This window comes from Enhydra lutris, unplaced genomic scaffold (assembly GCF_002288905.1).
Source record: "Enhydra lutris kenyoni isolate GAN:26980312 unplaced genomic scaffold, ASM228890v2 scaffoldscaffold20, whole genome shotgun sequence".
NCBI classification, from domain to species: Eukaryota; Metazoa; Chordata; class Mammalia; order Carnivora; family Mustelidae; genus Enhydra; species Enhydra lutris.
Genome location: NW_019154104.1, coordinates 13989706 through 14009049, shown reverse-complemented (window position 1 = coordinate 14009049; position 19344 = coordinate 13989706). Strand labels below are relative to the sequence as shown.

The window sequence follows — 19344 nt, the reverse complement described above, 5'->3', positions numbered from 1 at the left end:
AACCCTGCAGGGGCAGCTTAGAAGGCTGTAGCCACAAACATGGATAATGCTCAAAGACTGAAAATGTATATCAAGGACATTACTTTGAAGCCTCTGACTCTGTACTTGGTGTCATCAGAGCGCTGAAGAGACTCTCTGTGAATGCCGTATTTAGAATATCTCCCATCAATTCTTTCAGAAAAACTGCGGGAATCCTGAAAAAAACAACAATGTCAAAACCAGCAGATGAAAGGAAAGTCGGTATTTGAAATAAGAAACAGAAAGTATTGATAGGTGTTTAGAAAGATCTGGGGCAAACAGAGGTCACGCCAAGGAGAAAGAAGGAAAGGGTTGCTTTGGATGCTACCTTAAAAATAAAAACAGGGTCCCACTTTGGTTATGTGTATTCTTTTCACAACTAGTCCTTTGTCAGTCTGAAATGACTGACACTTTTAGTTGAAGGAAACAAGGTTCCAGTAAAAGTGAATTGTCTAAAGATGGTCATTAATGACACATGTCACTTTTGAATGCTGCATTCTCTCTTTTGGAGTAGTACCTGACATCAGAATATTCTGTGTTAAAAAAAAAAAATGTTGTTGGGGTGCCTGGGTGGCTCAGTCGGTAAAGCAACTAACTCTTGGTTTCAGCTCAGGTCATGATCTTATGGTCATGGGATTGAGCCCCCTGTGGGGCAGGCTCTGTGCTCAGTGTGGAGTCTGCTCTAGATTCTCTCTCCCTCCCTCTCCCTTTGCCCATCCCCCTCCCCCAACACATGCATGCTCTCTCTCCCTCAAATAAATAAATAAAATCTTTAAAAAAATGTTACCTTTAAAACTAGAGTCCTCTTTCATCATTAATTCTTAAACATTCTACCCTGTTAACCAATATTATCACATAGATTTTTAAATTGAAGGATACTTCATCTGCTCTCAAAAGCATAGAGATTCAGGTAGTAAAGAAATTAAGAAAGAAAAATGTCAGAGTCATTCATTCATTCTTCTCTTCCCTTTCTCTCCTCCCCTTCTTCCCTTCCTCCATAGTTTGGAGAGAGGATGGAACATAGTGGTCATGATACCTAGTTATTTAGACATTTCTATTATGAATTAGGAAGAAATTAGAATAAAAGAAGAGCAACTGATTTGCATATGTAAGAAAAATTATCTACAGGATTTAGTTCACCAAATAGTCCCAAGGAACTTACTGAGTGTTCAAGCTGGAAGGAGTATTAGAATTACAAATTTCTTTATTATAGATAAAATGTTCTACCCCAGTGGAAGTTAAAAATGATTTGCCCAAGACTAGGCAATTTGTGACAGATTGGGCTTGGAGCCCAAAGCTATTTCTTTTCTACCATACCAAGTATATAAGGTTTAAATGTGGAATTGTAGAGTTGAACCACTTCTTTCAAAACAAGGTTAAAGAAAATAAGAGGGCCTATGACATGTTTAAAGGAAAAAAAAAAGACTAAATAGGATGAGATTTGCATTTACTATAGCTTATACTTACTTAGCCATAGACTGTAGTATTATCAAGAAATACACATGTGAAATATATCTTCACAGAGATACTAGCAATGCCAATGTGAGTAGGAACTGGAGATAATGTTGCTCAAGCCCCTCATTCTAGGCATGAGGAAATACCAAATTTACTAAGTAGTTTTGTAACTACTTAGTAAAAGCTCAGATCAGAGCTTACGTCTTTGGGCTCTTGTTGACAGCATCTTGATTTTTAGAAAGTTTCAGAAGTTTGAAAAACATAATCTCATAATCTAAAGGCTTTATGCATTTTTATTTAAGGCTAGGTCTAGTTGTTTTCATTAAGTTGACTAAATAAGCTCTTTTTAATCATAGAGGGGACTTTAGAGTACATAGAGAGTAGGTTTCGAGCTAGAGGCAGTAAAGGCAAAGAAAATGGGCTTGTAGTTAATACATGGAACTAGATCCCAGTTCCAAACACTTTACATACTCCAAGCTTCCATTTCTTTGGCTGTAACAATGGGGGAAAATAGTGCCCATGAGTAGGGGGTCAGAGGATTTGAAAATAAATGTAATACAGGTTAGAACGTAGCTACTGGCCGCAGCATGCTAGTGCGGAACACCTGCTAATGGACTCCTTTCCTTGAAAGCTAAAGGTTTCAATTTTAATGACTAATATTGGAAAGCACGATTACGAACTTTGAAAAATACTCTCCCTAAAAACACCACTAAACAGGCATCTTCATGTGTATGTATATATATGCTAGACTTGTAGGTAATCACTTGCCCATATGATGAAAAAAAGTAAAACTTTTGGTAATAGGACTTATAAATTGAGAACTTATAAATTGCACTTATGAATATTCTGTTCAGTGTAGACCCCTGGAAAAAAAGTGATCTGTCACTAGAGGTTAAATTTTTTCTTTTTTATGCTGGTATAAGGGAGACATCTGTTTTTCAGTAGCAAATGCCACCTGTTTCCAACACCTTCTCTTGTCTGCCCTTCCTTCCCTTAGATGACTTGTTAGCTACAGAGAAAAATGTGGAAGGGATGTGGGAGTAACATACTGTCTGCTATCCACATTGGGTAATAGAAGGGTGAGTTAAAATCATATCTCTTTGGACACTGGTTTCATAATCCTTTGATAGGGATTTAGACTGCAAATATGTAATCAAATCATGAGAAAGAATAGAAACTTTAGCAAAATGTACTAGAAACACTCTGTTTGTTCTATCTGCGTTAGCCTCGATTTCTGGATGTGTCAGCTCAACCCTGGATCCTGTTCAATAATGTTTAGTTACTGAACTATGAAAATATGCTTAGTGAAAGGTGACTTTAAGATAGCATAGATCTTGAGAGCCATATTCTGTCAGTGCCTCTGATAATCAATATGGCATAATCAGGCTATATTTCCTACTTACTAGATTCTCAAATAATATGTTAGATTTAAACAAAACTTAAATGTAACACAAGTTATATTTTAAAGCCAATATGAAATAAGGGGTTCATGGTTTTCAAAGTATACTCTCACCATTGCCAGGTTCAGCCACATGGGACCCGGGTATTATAAATCACTACAATTGTCCATTATCTATGCATCCCTAAAGGGATATGCAAGGTATTCTCTGGCCTGAACCTTGTCTGGCAGGACTGGAGGCAGAATTATTTGTTTTACATGTCTCCTCTTCGAGAACTTCAAGAAGTTACAGTAGTTATGTTCACACATGTAATTAATTTCCTTGATAATGAAATGATTTGTGGTTTGAGTTCTATCAATAAATGGCATGGGATATAAAATCTAAAACTCTATGGATTTGAATTCAAATATCATAGTATAGAGAAAACCTGTGTACTATCCTATCTCTAAAACAAACAGTACTCTGAAAATTTGTAATTAAAGAAAGAAGATAGTCCATAAATTAAAACTGCTTGTCAAAAAAGTTATCTTCTGTCAATATAATGTGTAACCTCTTTTAAATCTCAGGTGTTTCTAAATTAAAGTTAAAGCTTTAGGAAGCCAAATGAGCTTCTAGTGTGAGGATAAAAGTCTCTAATTTCCTCTACTGTGGTAATATGTAAGTTCCAGTATTTTCAATCCTGACTTAACAAATGTCAATAAACTCTGATAAGATGGAATATTAAGAGTCTCCAATATTTTTTTGGTTCTTCCTCCCTCCCTACAACCTTCTTTGCACATCAGGAAGATGTCAAATGTTCTCACTCAAATAGGAATACTGAAAGAGACAAGCCAACTTTTTCTCACTCTCAGGTCTTTGAAATCTTCTAGTAAGCTCAGTTTCTCAGGCACAGACTCCAGATGGTCCAAGGCCACGCGGGTACTCTGAAAAAGAAAACATACGGCAGTCAAACATTATAAAAAATTGATCAATACTCTCAGAATCCAAGTACTAAAAATCACTTGTACCATGGTTAGAAGCAATTCAATCTATAGATTTAGACAGTAAAATAAGAACAGATATCATAGTATTTCTGAGATAAATACATATTTTTTAAATCAGGAGAATTATTTCCTTTCATAGAGCTTATGAGATGCATTTGTAAAACTGCCTCAGATATAAAAACTCTTCCTGGATAATTACTTTCAACTGATATGCTATGAAAGTTTCTATAGAGCATTTCATATTAATATTAATTTACAAACCTGCTTCAGTGAATATCAGAAATAAAGCACAAAATATATTGAGAAACAGATGAATTTGAAGTTACTTCTCTATGGAATATATTAGAGATCTCCCCATGTTGCCATTATACAGAAGAAAAGAGTTCCCAACCATTATTTTACTTAAAAAAGAAGAAGAGGTTCTCATAAAATTTGGGAGAAATATCTGAAATTAAATATTTATAAGAGGGACACAAAATCCTGTTGACTATAAATAAAAAACTTAGTCTTTAATTAGCTTTGATTACACCCACCAATATAAACATTAACAGGGAATGATCTAAACATTATTTTAAAGGCAATATGAACCAAGAAGTGGTAGAATAACCTTGAGACCAGAGAATATATCCTAGGCATCTCCATATTCTTAGTCCTGTCACAGGCCCAGCACATCAATGTATTCTTAGTCAACAGATATTAGCTTTTAAATTTAAAACGAATTGCAATTATTCAATGAAATAAACCACAAACCCTGTGGCTGGTGCACGGGAAGAAAGTGAAGTGTCTTGTGATAACCTGGACCTAAGTTTGCACAGTGTTGTTGAGAAGTTAGTGGCCACCCAATAGTTCGTATGCTGCTCCCCTACCATCTCCCATGTGTTGTTCTAGCGGGCGTTGGTGGTATAGTGGTGAACATAGCTGCCTTCCCATGTGTTGTTCTGAACAACACACAATAAGTGCAAGTGACAGGTCTCACTTATAAGCCTAGTCAGTTAAGACCCTATGTGTTCCCGCTTCCATCCCAGCCCCTGCTATGAGGACCTGGGAGGCCACATGCTTCAGATGGCAGAGCTACAAGAGAGAGGAGAGCTGTCGGCCATATTGGACATCATGTGAGTGAGACATCAACCTCTGTTGTGTTTAGCCATGAGATCTCAGGGTTTATTAGTTATTACACAGAATAAATGCCTTAATTATTAAAAATAATGCCAGAGAATTACATAAAATGTAGGTTAATCTTTTTTTGGTGGGAGGAGGCTCCAAATTATGAGTACATGAGGATTTTTTTCCTCAGAGGAAGTTCAGTTTTTCTGGAACCAGGCAGGGTTAGGAACTGATGTTACCTCATTTGGTATGCCCACTTACACTTAATCTTCCTATTTTAAATCCTCTGTCTCACTCTAGTGTTGTGGTCTGCCTTCACTTCCAATCCAGAGCTTCTCTAGAACATACATGTATGTCTCTGCAGGGTTTGTGTTGGGGTGGGGACAGAGACAGAGAGTTGAGGGTCTAACTCCTCCTTGCAGACATTTTCAATATACTCATTTCCACCCTCTCCTTCTGGAGTAAATGGTACATCCAATTCAAAAACCTCTCTCAAAGTCTGCAGGGTGAAAGATATTTGCTTTCTGTTGGTATCCCCTTGACAGGTGCTTGCATTTTTCCTTCTCTGCTTTGAATCATTTTACCATTTCTCTAACAGGATTCTCCAACATGGGAGTTATACATGTCTTCTAGTTGTCAATGCATAAATGAGTGTTTCTCTTTCTTCATATTCTTTTCTAATGTGATTTTTAAGACAGCAGAAACACTTTAACTTCACCATTTTGAAATTGGAAGTCATATGTCCTATTTCTTCAAGTTCATAAAAATCTTCCTTTTCTAGTTCCATTTAAAGGCTTTAGTATTTTCTTCCTTCTGTTTAACATTTATATGCTTGTTAGTTTTTTCTTTTTGCCGCATGTGCTCACTTAAACACCCATGCATTTTAAATGGCTTCATTTAATTTTTTCATGTGTAGGAAAGATTCATCAAAATGACAAGTTTCTTAATATGGGCTCCAACATGTAGGTTTAGGAGAGCAAATAATTTTAGCCACCATGTGTGCTATATTCATCAATAGTAAAATTAATAGATCTCCTCAATAATTATATTGGCCCTTTAACAATAAAATATAAATCCATGCTGTGGTGATTTTAAAGCAAATTTTTTTTTTTGTACCAAAAAATATCTTCATAAACAATGATTGCAAATAGACTTGCAATTTGGAAACTATTTACCTTTTTTTAGTCCCACAAATTTTCTCATTCAGAAGTGACCCTCTGAACTAGGGAGAAGTATGTTAAACTCATTTTGTTCTTAAAATAAGTACATGATTTCTTTCCCTACTATAAAATTCAGCATGTTATGCAAATATTTTTGTTTACAATTTTCAATCAACCAGGTGACTGCATGAAGAAATTTTTTTCTTGCATATTTTCACATACTAGTTTATTTTGACTATTTGATAGTTTTTGGATGCATATTCAAAATGGCTATATATATATTTTTTGCTTGAACCTTAAAAAACTCCTTGGCTCTTACTTTCTTAAGTACAGCTATTTTTCTACTCTCCGCTCCCACCCCCTACGTCTCCATTAATATATTTAAACTTTTTCATCATCTATTTTGGTTGTGGCTTACTTTGTATTCCTTTTATGTGTTGTTTCTAAGCATCTTCCTTAATATCAGAAATAGTTTCTGGTTCACACGACTTTCCCTTCACCCTTACAGTCTTGTCAATCAGGTAACACCAAATGCATATCTAGATACCACAGAAAGATCCACAAGATAGAGATGGAACAGTTCCTGTTCTTCAGGAGCTTTTAACTCATTGGGGAGAGGGATGAGGGAGAAGTATGCATATGCACAAGATGTAAGAATTACAGAAAGAAAAAATTCATTGCATTTATTTTAAAGAAATTACGTATACAGATGCTGAGATTTTTAAGGCCTCTGCAACAGTAAGATATGAAATAATGAAAATAATGAGTCCAGCAGGCCTGCAGGCATCTCACATCTCATAATTTCATGAGTAAGTGATATTTGGGGGAGGATATTTATTTTCTGACTGTTGTGGTCTCTCTGTATGCACGTGAGTGTGCTTAAAACCACCACTTCTGCATATAGACTTAAGAGTATGCATATACACGTTCTAACTTTTTTTTTTTTAGTAACGTGAGCTGCTCTGAGGTTCTATGATTAGAGTCTGGTCACATTACATGTCACTTCAAGTTCACTTTTCCCCAAAAGCTAACAGTGCTAGAAAAATGGAACCATTAGTAGATGAATAATCTGAATAAGGAACTTACTGGTTTTCCAGTGCCATAAGGAACCATAGAGTATGTTAGTTCCTAGGGCAAAAAACCTCATGCAGAGTCGGGGAAACTTTCTTTTTTTTAAGTTGGTTAATTTTTTCTGCCTCACCCAGTCTAATGCTTTAAAGGGCACAGACAAGTCCCTACTACTAGAATTAAGGGAATAATCTCTCCAGTTATTCAGTAATGGCACCAAATGACAGGTGCTTAACCTGTCTTTAATTTTCTTGGGTGAATTTTCTAGAAGAACTAAATAAGACATTCACAAAAGGGTTTAAAGATGGTTTCTCTTTTGAAAATATTATAAGATACTAAATTTCATATCAAAATTGAAAACAAAGAAAAATTCACAATTAAGAACCCACTTAATAAGGGACCAATACTTTGTGTAGTAACACTTGGTTTATCTCAGAGGCTTAAGGAGCTGGACTCCCACTGAGCTACGTGCAGTGACAAAGCAAATGATCAACTGCTCCTAGCACCATAATGAAAGACCGAACCATAAAAATGTAACTCTTTTTTTTTTTAAAGATTTTATTTATTTATTTGACAGAGAGATCACAAGCAGGCAGAGAGGCAGGCAGAGAGAGAGGAGGAAGCAGGCTCCCCTAGAGAGCAGAGAGCCCGATGCGGGGCTCGATCCCAGGACTCTGAGATCATGACCTGAGCCGAAGGCAGCGGCTTAACCCACTGAGCCACCCAGGCGCCCCTGTAACTCCATTTTGAATATACTTCTTAATCCTCACATCATGATATGCTGTTATATGTGTTATTCCCCATGACACAGATGAAGCAACTGAGAACCAAAGTGTAATGTCAGTCTGGTGGTGGCAAATTTGGAGTATGAATCCAAGCAGTTAGAATGCAGAAATGGCAGTGTTCTTACTACAGTAATACTCTGATGGTAAATCCCCAGAAGCTGTAACACTGTTTGATATAAATTCCTAACCTTCCCTCACTATCAACTTTTGGCATCTAGAACTTTGGAGATATGTCCCTGATGGGCATATTTATGAAGAGGAGTCTCAAGATGGACACAGGAAGCGGTCATCTGGCCATTGCTGAAAGTGTGTGCTCAATACCATGCATCCAAGCACATGCGAGCTCAGGATTTTCCATCTTTTGATTTGAGGAAGTTAGGTATGAGATTCAGTTTTATGATGCTCATTAACACACCCTTTTCTTTTTCATAACATTTTGCAATAACATAGCACACTATCTGGCCACAAGAGGTGCTTCGGTCATTGCTGGCTGTAAAGACAAAGGCAGAGTTACCACTCTCTGATCCATCCACCAAATCTTGGCTTCTTTATTAAAAACTGAGAAGTGAAAAGTCTGTGGTTTCATTTATTTTCTCTAGATGAAGGCAAGATCAAATGGTAGAAACAAAAGTGAAATTCGGAAATCGTGTCCATTCGGCTCTTTGGCTTTTGCACCTACCGGCGGGTTTTGCTATCCATCTGTCTGAGAGGGCAAAGAATAAGCTGGCAATTTTCCTATTCCAAAATCTTCAACATACACCAAACTGCCATGTAGTCGAGCACTTTGTACTGGTCGGCGGTATATTTTTCCTTAGTTGTTCCTTTGTTTCAGACTACAGGGAAATTGAATAATGAACGTAGTATGACAACATAAATAGCAGTGATTTGGAACTAGAAAGGGGCTTCATTGCAGTTGTTAGTTTCCTGTCTCCTGCAGAGAGAGCTTAAGAAACAGATTTAACCGAGGGTATACTTTGGTAAATATCCTTCTCTCTGTAAAAATGCACATGTGTTTATTTTCCTCAGAATGTATAACAACTAGCATTTTCTTTCTGAGAGTGCTGTTGCAATCATACCTTTTGAGGGTTAGATGATAAATGAAAAAGGGAGATGCTATATTTTTATTTTAAAAATAAGCATGTGCATTTTTGGCACTATACAGATGTTAAATAAACAAGGTTATGAAGCAGTTTATTTGGGTTCAAAAATGCAATTCTATTTCATTTGGAAAGAGATCCACTGCAAAACTTTCTTGACAAATGGCTAAAAGGTGGTAAGAGGACCTGAGTAAACAATTTCAAGGGAAGGAAGGGTGAAATCATAAAAAGGATAGACTGTCTGCCTTTTTACTTGTGGGGACTTGATCCAGCACAGCTGTATCGACTTCATAGGGACCTCTTTTCATCCAAATTGTATCAGGAGCTCATTGAAACCAAACCGAACAGTAGCAGAGAATAGGCTGGCAAGTCATTCTGTGGCTGTACATCCTTCAAAGGGCCTCAGTGCTCAGAGTTGTGTGGATTTCTCAGAATACCAGAAGAGTCCTCTATTTCTAGATTGTGTACTTTCAGAGAGTTCTAAAAATCAGACACCCACTTAGATACAAGTGTTTATGTGTATCTTGGAGTAAGAGGGTAAATAAGGGTGTTACCTAAAAATACCAGTTCACGTGGCAATATGACATCAGTGACAGTATTTGAGCTAAAATCCAGAAGAATTTTTGTCAGGAACAAATTCTATGTCTTCATATAACAGCATACTAGTCACAAGAAGAAGAGCTCCTTTAAAAAGCACCCTTCTATAAAATTTGAGAACCGGTGGCATATCTTCGTTGAAAAACTTGAATAAAGAAGGCTTTCTAGATCTTTTCCAACTCTCATTCACAATAATATTTTTAAGTGAAGAACTATATGAAGCCTATAGAATTTGCCATTCCAGATTACTGCTTTCTTATTTTTAGACATGACCAAATTATAAGTCATAGTCAACATATGATCTTATTTATTTAGATTAACTGGGGGAGTTTTTTTCAATAATACCATAAATGAGTTGAAGGGAAGACAGAAGGAATAAACAAATGTATCTCTTCCCCTTGAGGTCCCTGAGATTTCCTTCCCGTCCTTCCCTTGCCACTTCCTGATGTGAGGGAAAATCACATATGAAGACAAATGAAGACTAGGTTGGTGTTCTCTGTATGCCCTTACCACACTGGTCTACAGGCAGGAGGGTCTTGAGACCCGCAGTCTAATTTCTGTGACACCATTTTATTTCTTAAAATTGAAAATAAAATGTATTCCCAAGGCAAAGAATTTTAAGAACATTTGCCTCCAAGATACGACTGCATGTTCATCAGGGGCAAACAGCGTATGCAAAGACTTCCTGGAAGTGATGGAGTTTAGCCATTTCCACTACAGTGGCAGGGAAAGAGACCATGCTTCTGATTCATTGGTCCCAGACACATATTTCACACTGGCAGATGAAGAACAGGTGAGGGGGAAGGCAGGCTGAACAGGAAATCAGCATTCCTGATTTGTGGATATGCATAGTTCTAGTAATGTTACTTGTGTTTGTGGTTTCTGGAATATCACTCTTCCCTGCTCTTCTAAGCTTCAGTCTTTAATTTGCAAAATGGGGATAAATACTGATGATTTTTATTATCTCATACCCACAGGGTAGCTGTTATTATTAAGTGAAGAGAGTGAATGTGAAAGCCTCAAATACTTTCCAAACAGCAGGTATTTTAAAAAGGCTGATTCTGTGAGGTACTGTCAACTCTGGTAATTCTCAAATGCAGAAGAGGTCAGTGACACTCTAAAATTTGTGACACTAATAAAAATCTGTCACAGAATTCGATGCAGAAACAAGGCAAACTTAATTAAAACTATATCCAATATTTAGAAATACTTTTGCTGTTCTGTAGATATCATCCAAAACACAAAAGTAATAGGAGTGTAATGGCACTATAAATACTTTTATACATACTGTGCCCTCAGTGGAGAATGTTCCCTCCTGTTTCCTGATCTGGTTAAAACTTTTCCCCCCAATACTACGAGCACTTTCAAGCATACTGGAAATCTGAAAGAAATTTACAAAGATCACCCATACACTTATCATCTAGATTCTATTATTAACATTTCATTATATTTGCTTTAACACATATTAACCCATCTATCTATCCCTATGCGTATCCACTAACCCAACTTATTTTTTGGATGCCTTACAAAGTAAATTATATACATCAGTACACTTTCCCCTATAGACTTTATCATGCATACCATTAGCTCCACTTGGATTTTTAATTTTTAAGTACAAAATTTATGTTCAATGAATCTTAAGTAAATCTTAAGTAAAATGGTTAAATTTTATTATCCTTTATCACTTGCTTAGGGAATGCTCTCTCCCACCTTTACTGAACCCATCAAACAAGCTCTCCACTGCACCCTGAGCCTTCCCTCTGCAACACTTACCAGAAATAAATCACATTTATTTGTGTGATTACCTGATTAATGATCATGTTGACTCTGGGAAATAAGCATCAGAAGGGTAGGACATATTTGTCTTTACTCGCCACCATGCCCCTAGCACTCCACCCAGTACTTCCATAAAGGTGGTACTCAATAACTATTTTCTGAATGAATGAATGAATGAATGAATGGGTCTTACTCAATGATGGAAAGGTTCTCATTCATTTATTCAATCTGCAAACATTTAGTGAATGCCTCCTCGATATTGGACACTCTTCTAGAGTGAGCTGAGGGAGCTCCCAACAAGATGAGGCCAAAGATGCCTCTGGGACAAGATCTTAAGAAGGGCTTTTTGGCCACAGTAAAGTTTTTTATATTTAATTCCAAGTGAGATCGAAGGTCTTCTGAGGACCTTGAGCAGAGGAGGGATATGCTCTTATTTACAGCCTAAAGTAAATCCTTTGATGTTGTTTTCGGTTCACTAGTCCTTCACCCTGACGCAGGAGCACTCCTGGTCTGGGGGGACTGTGAGAAGTTGAGACAGGCATCTCATTCCCAGGTTAGAGTCCTGCAGAGCAGCAAAAACTCTGAGACGCACCTCACGGGAATCTTCCGTTTGGCACTCCATGAGAAATTTACTGACAGAATGTACCGTATCCCTAGAAAGTGACTAGTGTGTCATATCAAAAGCCCTTGATTTATCCAAAAACATACTTTGTGACTGTAAGCACTTGGAACTGTCCTAAATGTCCATAAAATAGATTCTCTAATAGTGTTGGATTATTTAGATTAATCAGATAACATTCTTATTGTGGTAGTCTTCTGTCTGAGGTGAGGTAGCAAGATATAGTGAAAAAAAAAATCACTGATTAGAAATCAGAAGATACAAAGTTCTATCTCAGCTTTGCCATAACCAGTTGCATGAACTGGAAAAATCACTTAACCCATGGGCTTCAGTTTCCCTATCAGGAAAAGGGGAAAATTGGATCTAAAAGTCTCTAGGAGACCTTCTGGCTGTAGCTGCAGTCACTGTGACTTTAACTTCTTTTCCACAGTAGGTTGGGGGTCTGATTTTTAAGCTTAAAAGGTTGGAAATAATGTAAAAAATAGTTTCAAAAAGAAAAAGTAAAATAAGGAGAAAATCACGTATGGGATTTTAGGAGTTAATACATACCCAAGAACACCTGTGGAGTGGAAAAACCTTCACTCCTTTATAGCAGAAAGCAAAGCTAATGATTACATAAGAAAAACAGGAAGAAAGACATCTTGATCTTCTTGGGTGTTTGCTCCATCAAAAAACTCCAGATATTTACCATTTTGTGTTTTTAGAACAGATACTTCCAAAAGCAGGCAAAGAATTGCTTTTCATTTTTTTTCCCACTTTTTAACTGGCCCGCGCACATGTGTGTGTGTGTGTATGTGTGTGTGTGTGTGTGTACACACCCATATTCATCTAAATACTGCTAATCAGCTTCCAGTTCTATTATCATGAATGTTACTCCATACTTTTGCTTTTGTCTGAAAACCTTCTGTGCAATCATGACTTTGCACATGAAGTCCATCCGTCTGAATGTTCTCCACACACTGCTTAAACCAGTTCACGGATTCTCCTTCTACAAGACTTGGCTTGGTCGCTACCTTCTCTAAGATGGCAGTTAAAAGCATGGGCTCTTGAGCTGGTCCGCCTGACCTGAAATCCTGCTTTAGTCACCTGCTAGCTTTATGTGTCTAGGGAAGTTCTCAGATCCCTCAGCCCTGGGACTCAGTATCATCATTTATAAAAGGAATGATAGTAATACTCATAGTGTAGAAGTATTGTAAGGACCAAATATCTTGGCGGATGTAAAGTACTTAGAGCAGGGAGGGACACTAGTAAGCACTCAGTAAGCACTAGCTATTGTTACAGTGGAGATCCTAGTCTATTCTGTGAAAAGCTCCCCTAAAGTCTGGGTTAGGTGTCCATTCTCAGTGGTTCCTGTGCACACATGTCTCATGTCCTGTGTCTAATACTTCCTAACTGTGTGCTTGTCTCTTTAAGTAGACAGCAAATGCCTTAAAGGCAGGACTGTATTTTTCCCTATATTTCTAGTACTATGTACTTAGCATCACACACAATAGATCTTAGTTTTAGGGGAAGAAAAAAAAAGCCTCAACACAAAGATCAATAAAGGCACAATCAGAACTCAGAAATGTCGTGTAATGAGAATACACTACAGATTATTTTTAAAGGTAGAATTTAAAAAGCAACTGTTTTTGAGGCATAGAGAATGTTTCCAAACAGACTCAAAAGTAAAGAAATAACAACAAAAAACAGAACCGGAAAAAAATGAGGGACTTTAAAGTCGAGTTAAAAGGTATAGACAAGAGTTAGAGAAAGAATGATGAGGAATAAGATCCTCTTGTGGACCTAAGAAGCTGAAGCAGGAAACCTGTGATGTGGAGAGCACCCTCTTCCTGTGGATGAACTGGCAGGGGCTTAGCCACACAGGCCGTGACGGGGACACTGACACAGATACAGAGAAATGCTAATCATTTCCCTGAATATTGCAAAGCCCTCGTCCCAAGGCCTCCAGACATGCTAATGCAGGCAATCACGGTTGTCTCTTCTGTATTTAACATGGAACAGAGGATCCTGACATGGAACACTGATAAGGAATGATAATTGTTCTGGTTGAGGTAGGGTCCAGGCTAATTTACTTAAAAGCACCTTGGTGAGGTGAATATAATTAATCTTCTCTGTTCTCAAAATAAAGGGTTATTTTCTTTTTAAGAGATGTCTTGTGTTCTCAAAGAGAATGACAAAACAAATTAATCATTTTCCATTACTCCACACACAGCACTTGGATTTTGAAAGAGCATGTGAACAGTTAATCCCCTATATGGATGAGTTTCTGGTGACAGGCAGATCAGATCTAAATAGAAATCAGGCAAGGTATTTTATTTTTATCATGGTGGCTTTGAGACTTAATTCAAAAATAACGGAGATCAACCCTGCCTATACTTTTAAAGTTTGCTTTCATAATTAATCCTTTTTTGAACACTTAGAAACACTCTTTTGGATCTTGTACAAAGCATTCCCCTGGCCAACGGCTGCCAAAGCAGACAGAAGCAGAGACTATGTAGAATATTTTAAAACCATTGAAAATTCAACTGAACTATCTCTTAAGGAATCCCAACTGGCAGGCCATACTTAGTTAAAAGTAGCAATAATGACATTAGAGCAATACATTTTGGCAGATAGCTTACCTAAATAACTAATGTTGAAGGTGAGCTTTAAGTAATTGAGATGCTCTGTTAAGCTATGTCATGAATGGTAAACAGAGGGGAAGAGGGCACTGATGGACTATATGTGAACAAAAGTATATATTTTTAACTAAAGCCAGTCCGTTTCTAAATTTTCTGCCATTGGCTGAGAAAGATGGACTACGAAAGCCAGTGGGCATAAATCAGCTGACGATATGATTTGGTGAGCAAATTCATCTGACGTTTGCCATAACCAATTGTTTTCCTGAAACTTAAATTGCTAGAAAGTTTTTTTTTTCCTTTTTCCAAATGAAAGCCATGCATTCATTTAACTGGACAACAATGAAGCTTTGTGGCCTCGTGGTTAGTATGAAAAGGAGTTGGTCCTGCCAAAACAATTTGAAATTTTGAACTTAGACTCCCTCCCCCCACTTCATTTTAATATACTCAACTAAAAGGAACAAGTTCTGCAGCTTCTACTGGATACATTTTAAAAAGCTAAAAATCAGAAGTGGCCAAAACCACACGATTTTGGACATTTAAAGGATGTTATGAAAACTCTAGAGGACATGCAAGACTCTGGGAATTACACAGGAATTCGCAGCATTTACTACACAGAAACTAGGTGAAACATCAGTCAGTCTTCCCTTTATGCAACAAGAATTATTAAGCACTTCCTATGTGCAGATCAAACTATACAACAAACATCACTACATCAGACTTCATTCTGCTAAAGCTGCCCAGATTGAGGTCAATCATATTCTTTTGGTTCCTGAATGAAAGTAAGTTATAAGGGCAATAGAGAGAAATATGTATGTTGATTGCACTGTAATGTTTCATTAACTGACTTTTTTCACCATTAAACTGGGAAATTTTAAGTATAGTGATGAAACCTTGGTATTCTTTGGATCTATGGTGTTAATACATAATAGCTACTCGATAAATACTTATTGAAGTTGGTACTACAGTTGCTTCTCAGCCATCCGGTAACTATACACATGCAATGATATTTTTAAAATACGCTAATGTAAAAGATAATTTATATTCAATTTGGGAATGATCTCATATGCTCTTGTGTGAAAATGGGTGTGCCAGGAGTTCTGGGATATACTCTAAAAGAAATAGTAAAGTTGCAACAATAAACCATATTATGTGAGAAAAGTACTCAACTTTTTCTTTGAGGATTCTTGCTCTATCTACATTTTCATGGGATATACTAGGACAGGATACCCTTGAGAAGTACCAGTCAGAAAGACCAAATCTGAAGTACTTTATATTGCTTTATATTGCCATTACTTTGGTTGGAGGCCAAATCATGAACTTTGGTTGGAGGCCAAAGGGAGACCTTTGTTCTATATTTCTAAAAAGGTGCAGCCACGATACTTATCACAAAATCATGCGGAACACTACTTTAAATATAAATATGTTCTCTCTCTCTCTCAAACTTAGAGGGAATCCACTGATTTAAAGGAACTTTCTGGAGATGCAAACAGGATACCTATTGATAATGAATCAAGTGGATCAAATTTACTGTAATATTTAAATTCAGCTGCAATTTGCACACTGTGGGAACCACAGAAGATTCATTTGTAACAAAAACAAACAAAAAAACAAACAAACAAAAATAAAGGAATACAAAATGGCACTTTACTCCCAGATCGATCCTGGAATAGAACAACGTACTTCTGCTTAATCTTTAGTGTATTAGAAAACTTAGTCATTGCCATTTACCCTGGTCCAATGGGTGAAGTTTAAAAAAAAATCTTTTGGTTATATGATAAATAATTTAGAGAATGACAGTAAAGAAAACTTTATTAGAAATTTTAGTAAGAATTTAAGTATATTATATATTTTCTAGTTTTAAGGTATGAATGCAACTGACTTCTGATGAACTATCAATCATAAGCCTGGAAAATACCCATCTTATAAGTATTGATTTCATATTTCAAATATATTTCTAATGAGTCTAAGTTTACCATTACTTCTGGCTCATTATTCTTGCATTTGCATCTTCAAAACACAATACTTCCAAAAATACATTAGCTCTTAACTGTCTTAAATTGATGAAACTATCTTTTCACTATGTAATTGTAAATTTTTCATTTTTTAGATTTTTAAGCATCAATTAGTATGGTAAGTCCATCAAAAGTTTTCTTTTTTGTATCATCTTCTCCTTCTAATCACATCTTTATATAACTTGTTTTCAAGGTTTGCCCACTTATGAACCATATAAAGTAAATTTTGGTGAACAAACATAAGTTGAAAGAATACTGAATATATTCTTTCAGCAAAATGGGGTGGTTCAGGTTCTTATTGCAAAATACTGCATAATAAAGTCCTTCTTGTTGAATAACTAACTAGATGAGACTACCCTATTTCCTTTTTGCCCTTAGAAATATATTGTTCATTTATCAATTCTTCAGTTTGCAAAATTCATCTAGTATATTATTATTTGAAGACTCATAATCTGACTTTTTGCTTATATAATCAATTTCACCATCTTCATTAGTTTCTAGAGTGCTGCTGTCTGTCTCTTTATATTCATCTTCTGATTCATCTAATAACTGTGAAATGTCTTCCTCTGTCAGTTTCCTTCTCTTTGTCATTATGCGAGAAAATGAGAAATTCTGAATTCTCAACCTCCATTCAATAAAAGTAATAATAATAATGAAAAACACTACAAAGCTTCTTCTTTAAAAGTAATAGAACACTTAGGAGGTACTTCTCCATGACGCTGCTACGGGTCTTGGGTAGCTGTATTCCTAGAATAGCTTTACAAGGATGTTTGTATAGCAAACAGAGATAGTGTCTCCCTCTGGTACAAAGGTTGCGTGAGATTTCTTGTCGCTCTCTTTATAAGACTGGGGGTGGCATAACCTCAGGGTTCCTCAGCTATAACACAAATTCACTCCATGTGCAACAACCACCTAGACCCATGCCCATTGCCCCTATGGGACTTGAGAAGCAACAGAAAGATGCAAACATATATGTAGGTCATGGGGCCTGCTGTGCCATGAGTAATAAAGTCTTTTGTCTTGTGTCCTCTTACAGTATCCATCAAAGTGTGTCAGGATAACATGGTAAAGTGTAGGTAGGGTAAAATCTTTTCATTTCTTGATAGACTTTGGACAACACAGTAAGAAAACTGAAACATTATATAGTAGTAAGGATTTAGTTCTACTTATTGCAAATCCTGTATGATTCCATTATTCCTCCACTTTCATACTATTTTAGTTTTTCCTAGCATAGTTGGGAATAACTGATGAATAACAATAAAATAATTCCTAGGATGGTGAAACAGGAAAACATTTCAAGAAAATAAGCTCACCAAGATCCATTATGTATCTTAGATTTACAACATGGTACAACAGACCCATGTGGTATCTACAGGACAGAATCAGTTTTTTCTCTGTTAAAAGTGAGGAAAATTTCTCTTTATTCTTTGGAAGATTATTTTAAAAAGAGTAACAGTAAAAACAATGACAAAAAAATCAATCCTTACCAAAAGGAATGGAAAGACAAGACTGGGTCCAATTGGTATAGTGAAGGTTAAATCACCATTTTAAAGCTCTCTACTTTTTATCATCACCTCTCAGAATACCCTTTATCCATTTAGTGCCAAATTTCTCTTCCTTTAGTCTTCCTAAACTGCTGTGGAGATGGGGAGGGGGGTACTGATAGGAAGTCTGACAATTCATGAAGCACGTGTATAGCGCTGCTTTGTGAGAAGGCTTGCTTTCCACTCAGTTCGGCACATGGAGCAGATGTTGAATGGAGAAGTGGCTTAAAGGTAATGAGTATGATGCTACCAAGGGGACTGACACAAAGGTATTACGAGGAGAAAGAAGAAGAAATGAGGAAGGCAGGTAACCGATACAACCTTAGTCACTATGCCAAAAGCAACTTGATTAAACAGCCATTTTCCCCAACATACTGATGTACAAAACAACTTACTTGTTTTGTAACTGTTTGTACAGTTTCCAAAAGTATTGTTTTTGTAAACTGCCTGGTTTGTTAAAATTTGTTAAAATCAGAGAGTAAGTCATTTGGCAAATTCACGAATAGATAAATTTGCCCTTGAAGTTAGGTCTGGCAAATATAAATTTTAGTAAGATGCTTGAAAAATTAAGTAAGACAGTGTCTGAGAAAGAATCTTATAACTGTTTTGGTAGATTAGAAAGAAGAAATACTAGAGACAGAATACATAATACTAACAGTCAAAAAGGCATGAAATTAATTCAGTGGAAATGAATAGGACTAAATCCAATAGACATGAAGGCAGAGTAGTACTGGGCCCTAGACAATGTACCATCAGGCATATTCTTTTATTTTTTTATTTTTTTATTTTTTATAAACATATATTTTTATCCCCAGGGTACAGGTCTGTGAATCGCCAGGTTTACACACTTCACAGCATTCACCATAGCACATACCCTCCCCAATGTCTATAACCCCACCCCCTCTCTCCCAAGCCCCCTCCCTCCATCAACCCTCAGTTTGTTTTGTGAGATTAAGAGTCACTTATGGTTTGTCTCATCAGGTATATTCTTAAAGGGGATACTGACGATGGCCAAAATCAGTGATTCTCAATCATAAATGCACATTAGAATCATCTGGTTGGGGGGGCTTTTAAAAAGAGGGTCTTACCGCAGGTCAACCAAATC

At 36.6% G+C, this 19344-nt stretch overlaps 1 protein-coding gene across 3 annotated transcripts in view; it reads right to left on the bottom strand.

Annotated features, from left to right (window-relative positions):
- Positions 1-19344, bottom strand: part of LOC111148569 (centrosomal protein 128) — a 395466-nt gene that overhangs the window by 19979 nt on the left and 356143 nt on the right. For 2 of the 3 annotated variants that reach the window (XM_022505239.1, XM_022505240.1), the window contains 2 exons: positions 3719-3796; positions 84-194 (listed from right to left, as the gene is read on the bottom strand). In XM_022505239.1, the coding sequence (XP_022360947.1) occupies positions 84-194; positions 3719-3796 (189 nt within the window). The remainder of the gene's footprint in view (positions 1-83; positions 195-3718; positions 3797-19344) is intronic. The other variant, XM_022505241.1, reaches the window with a different exon arrangement.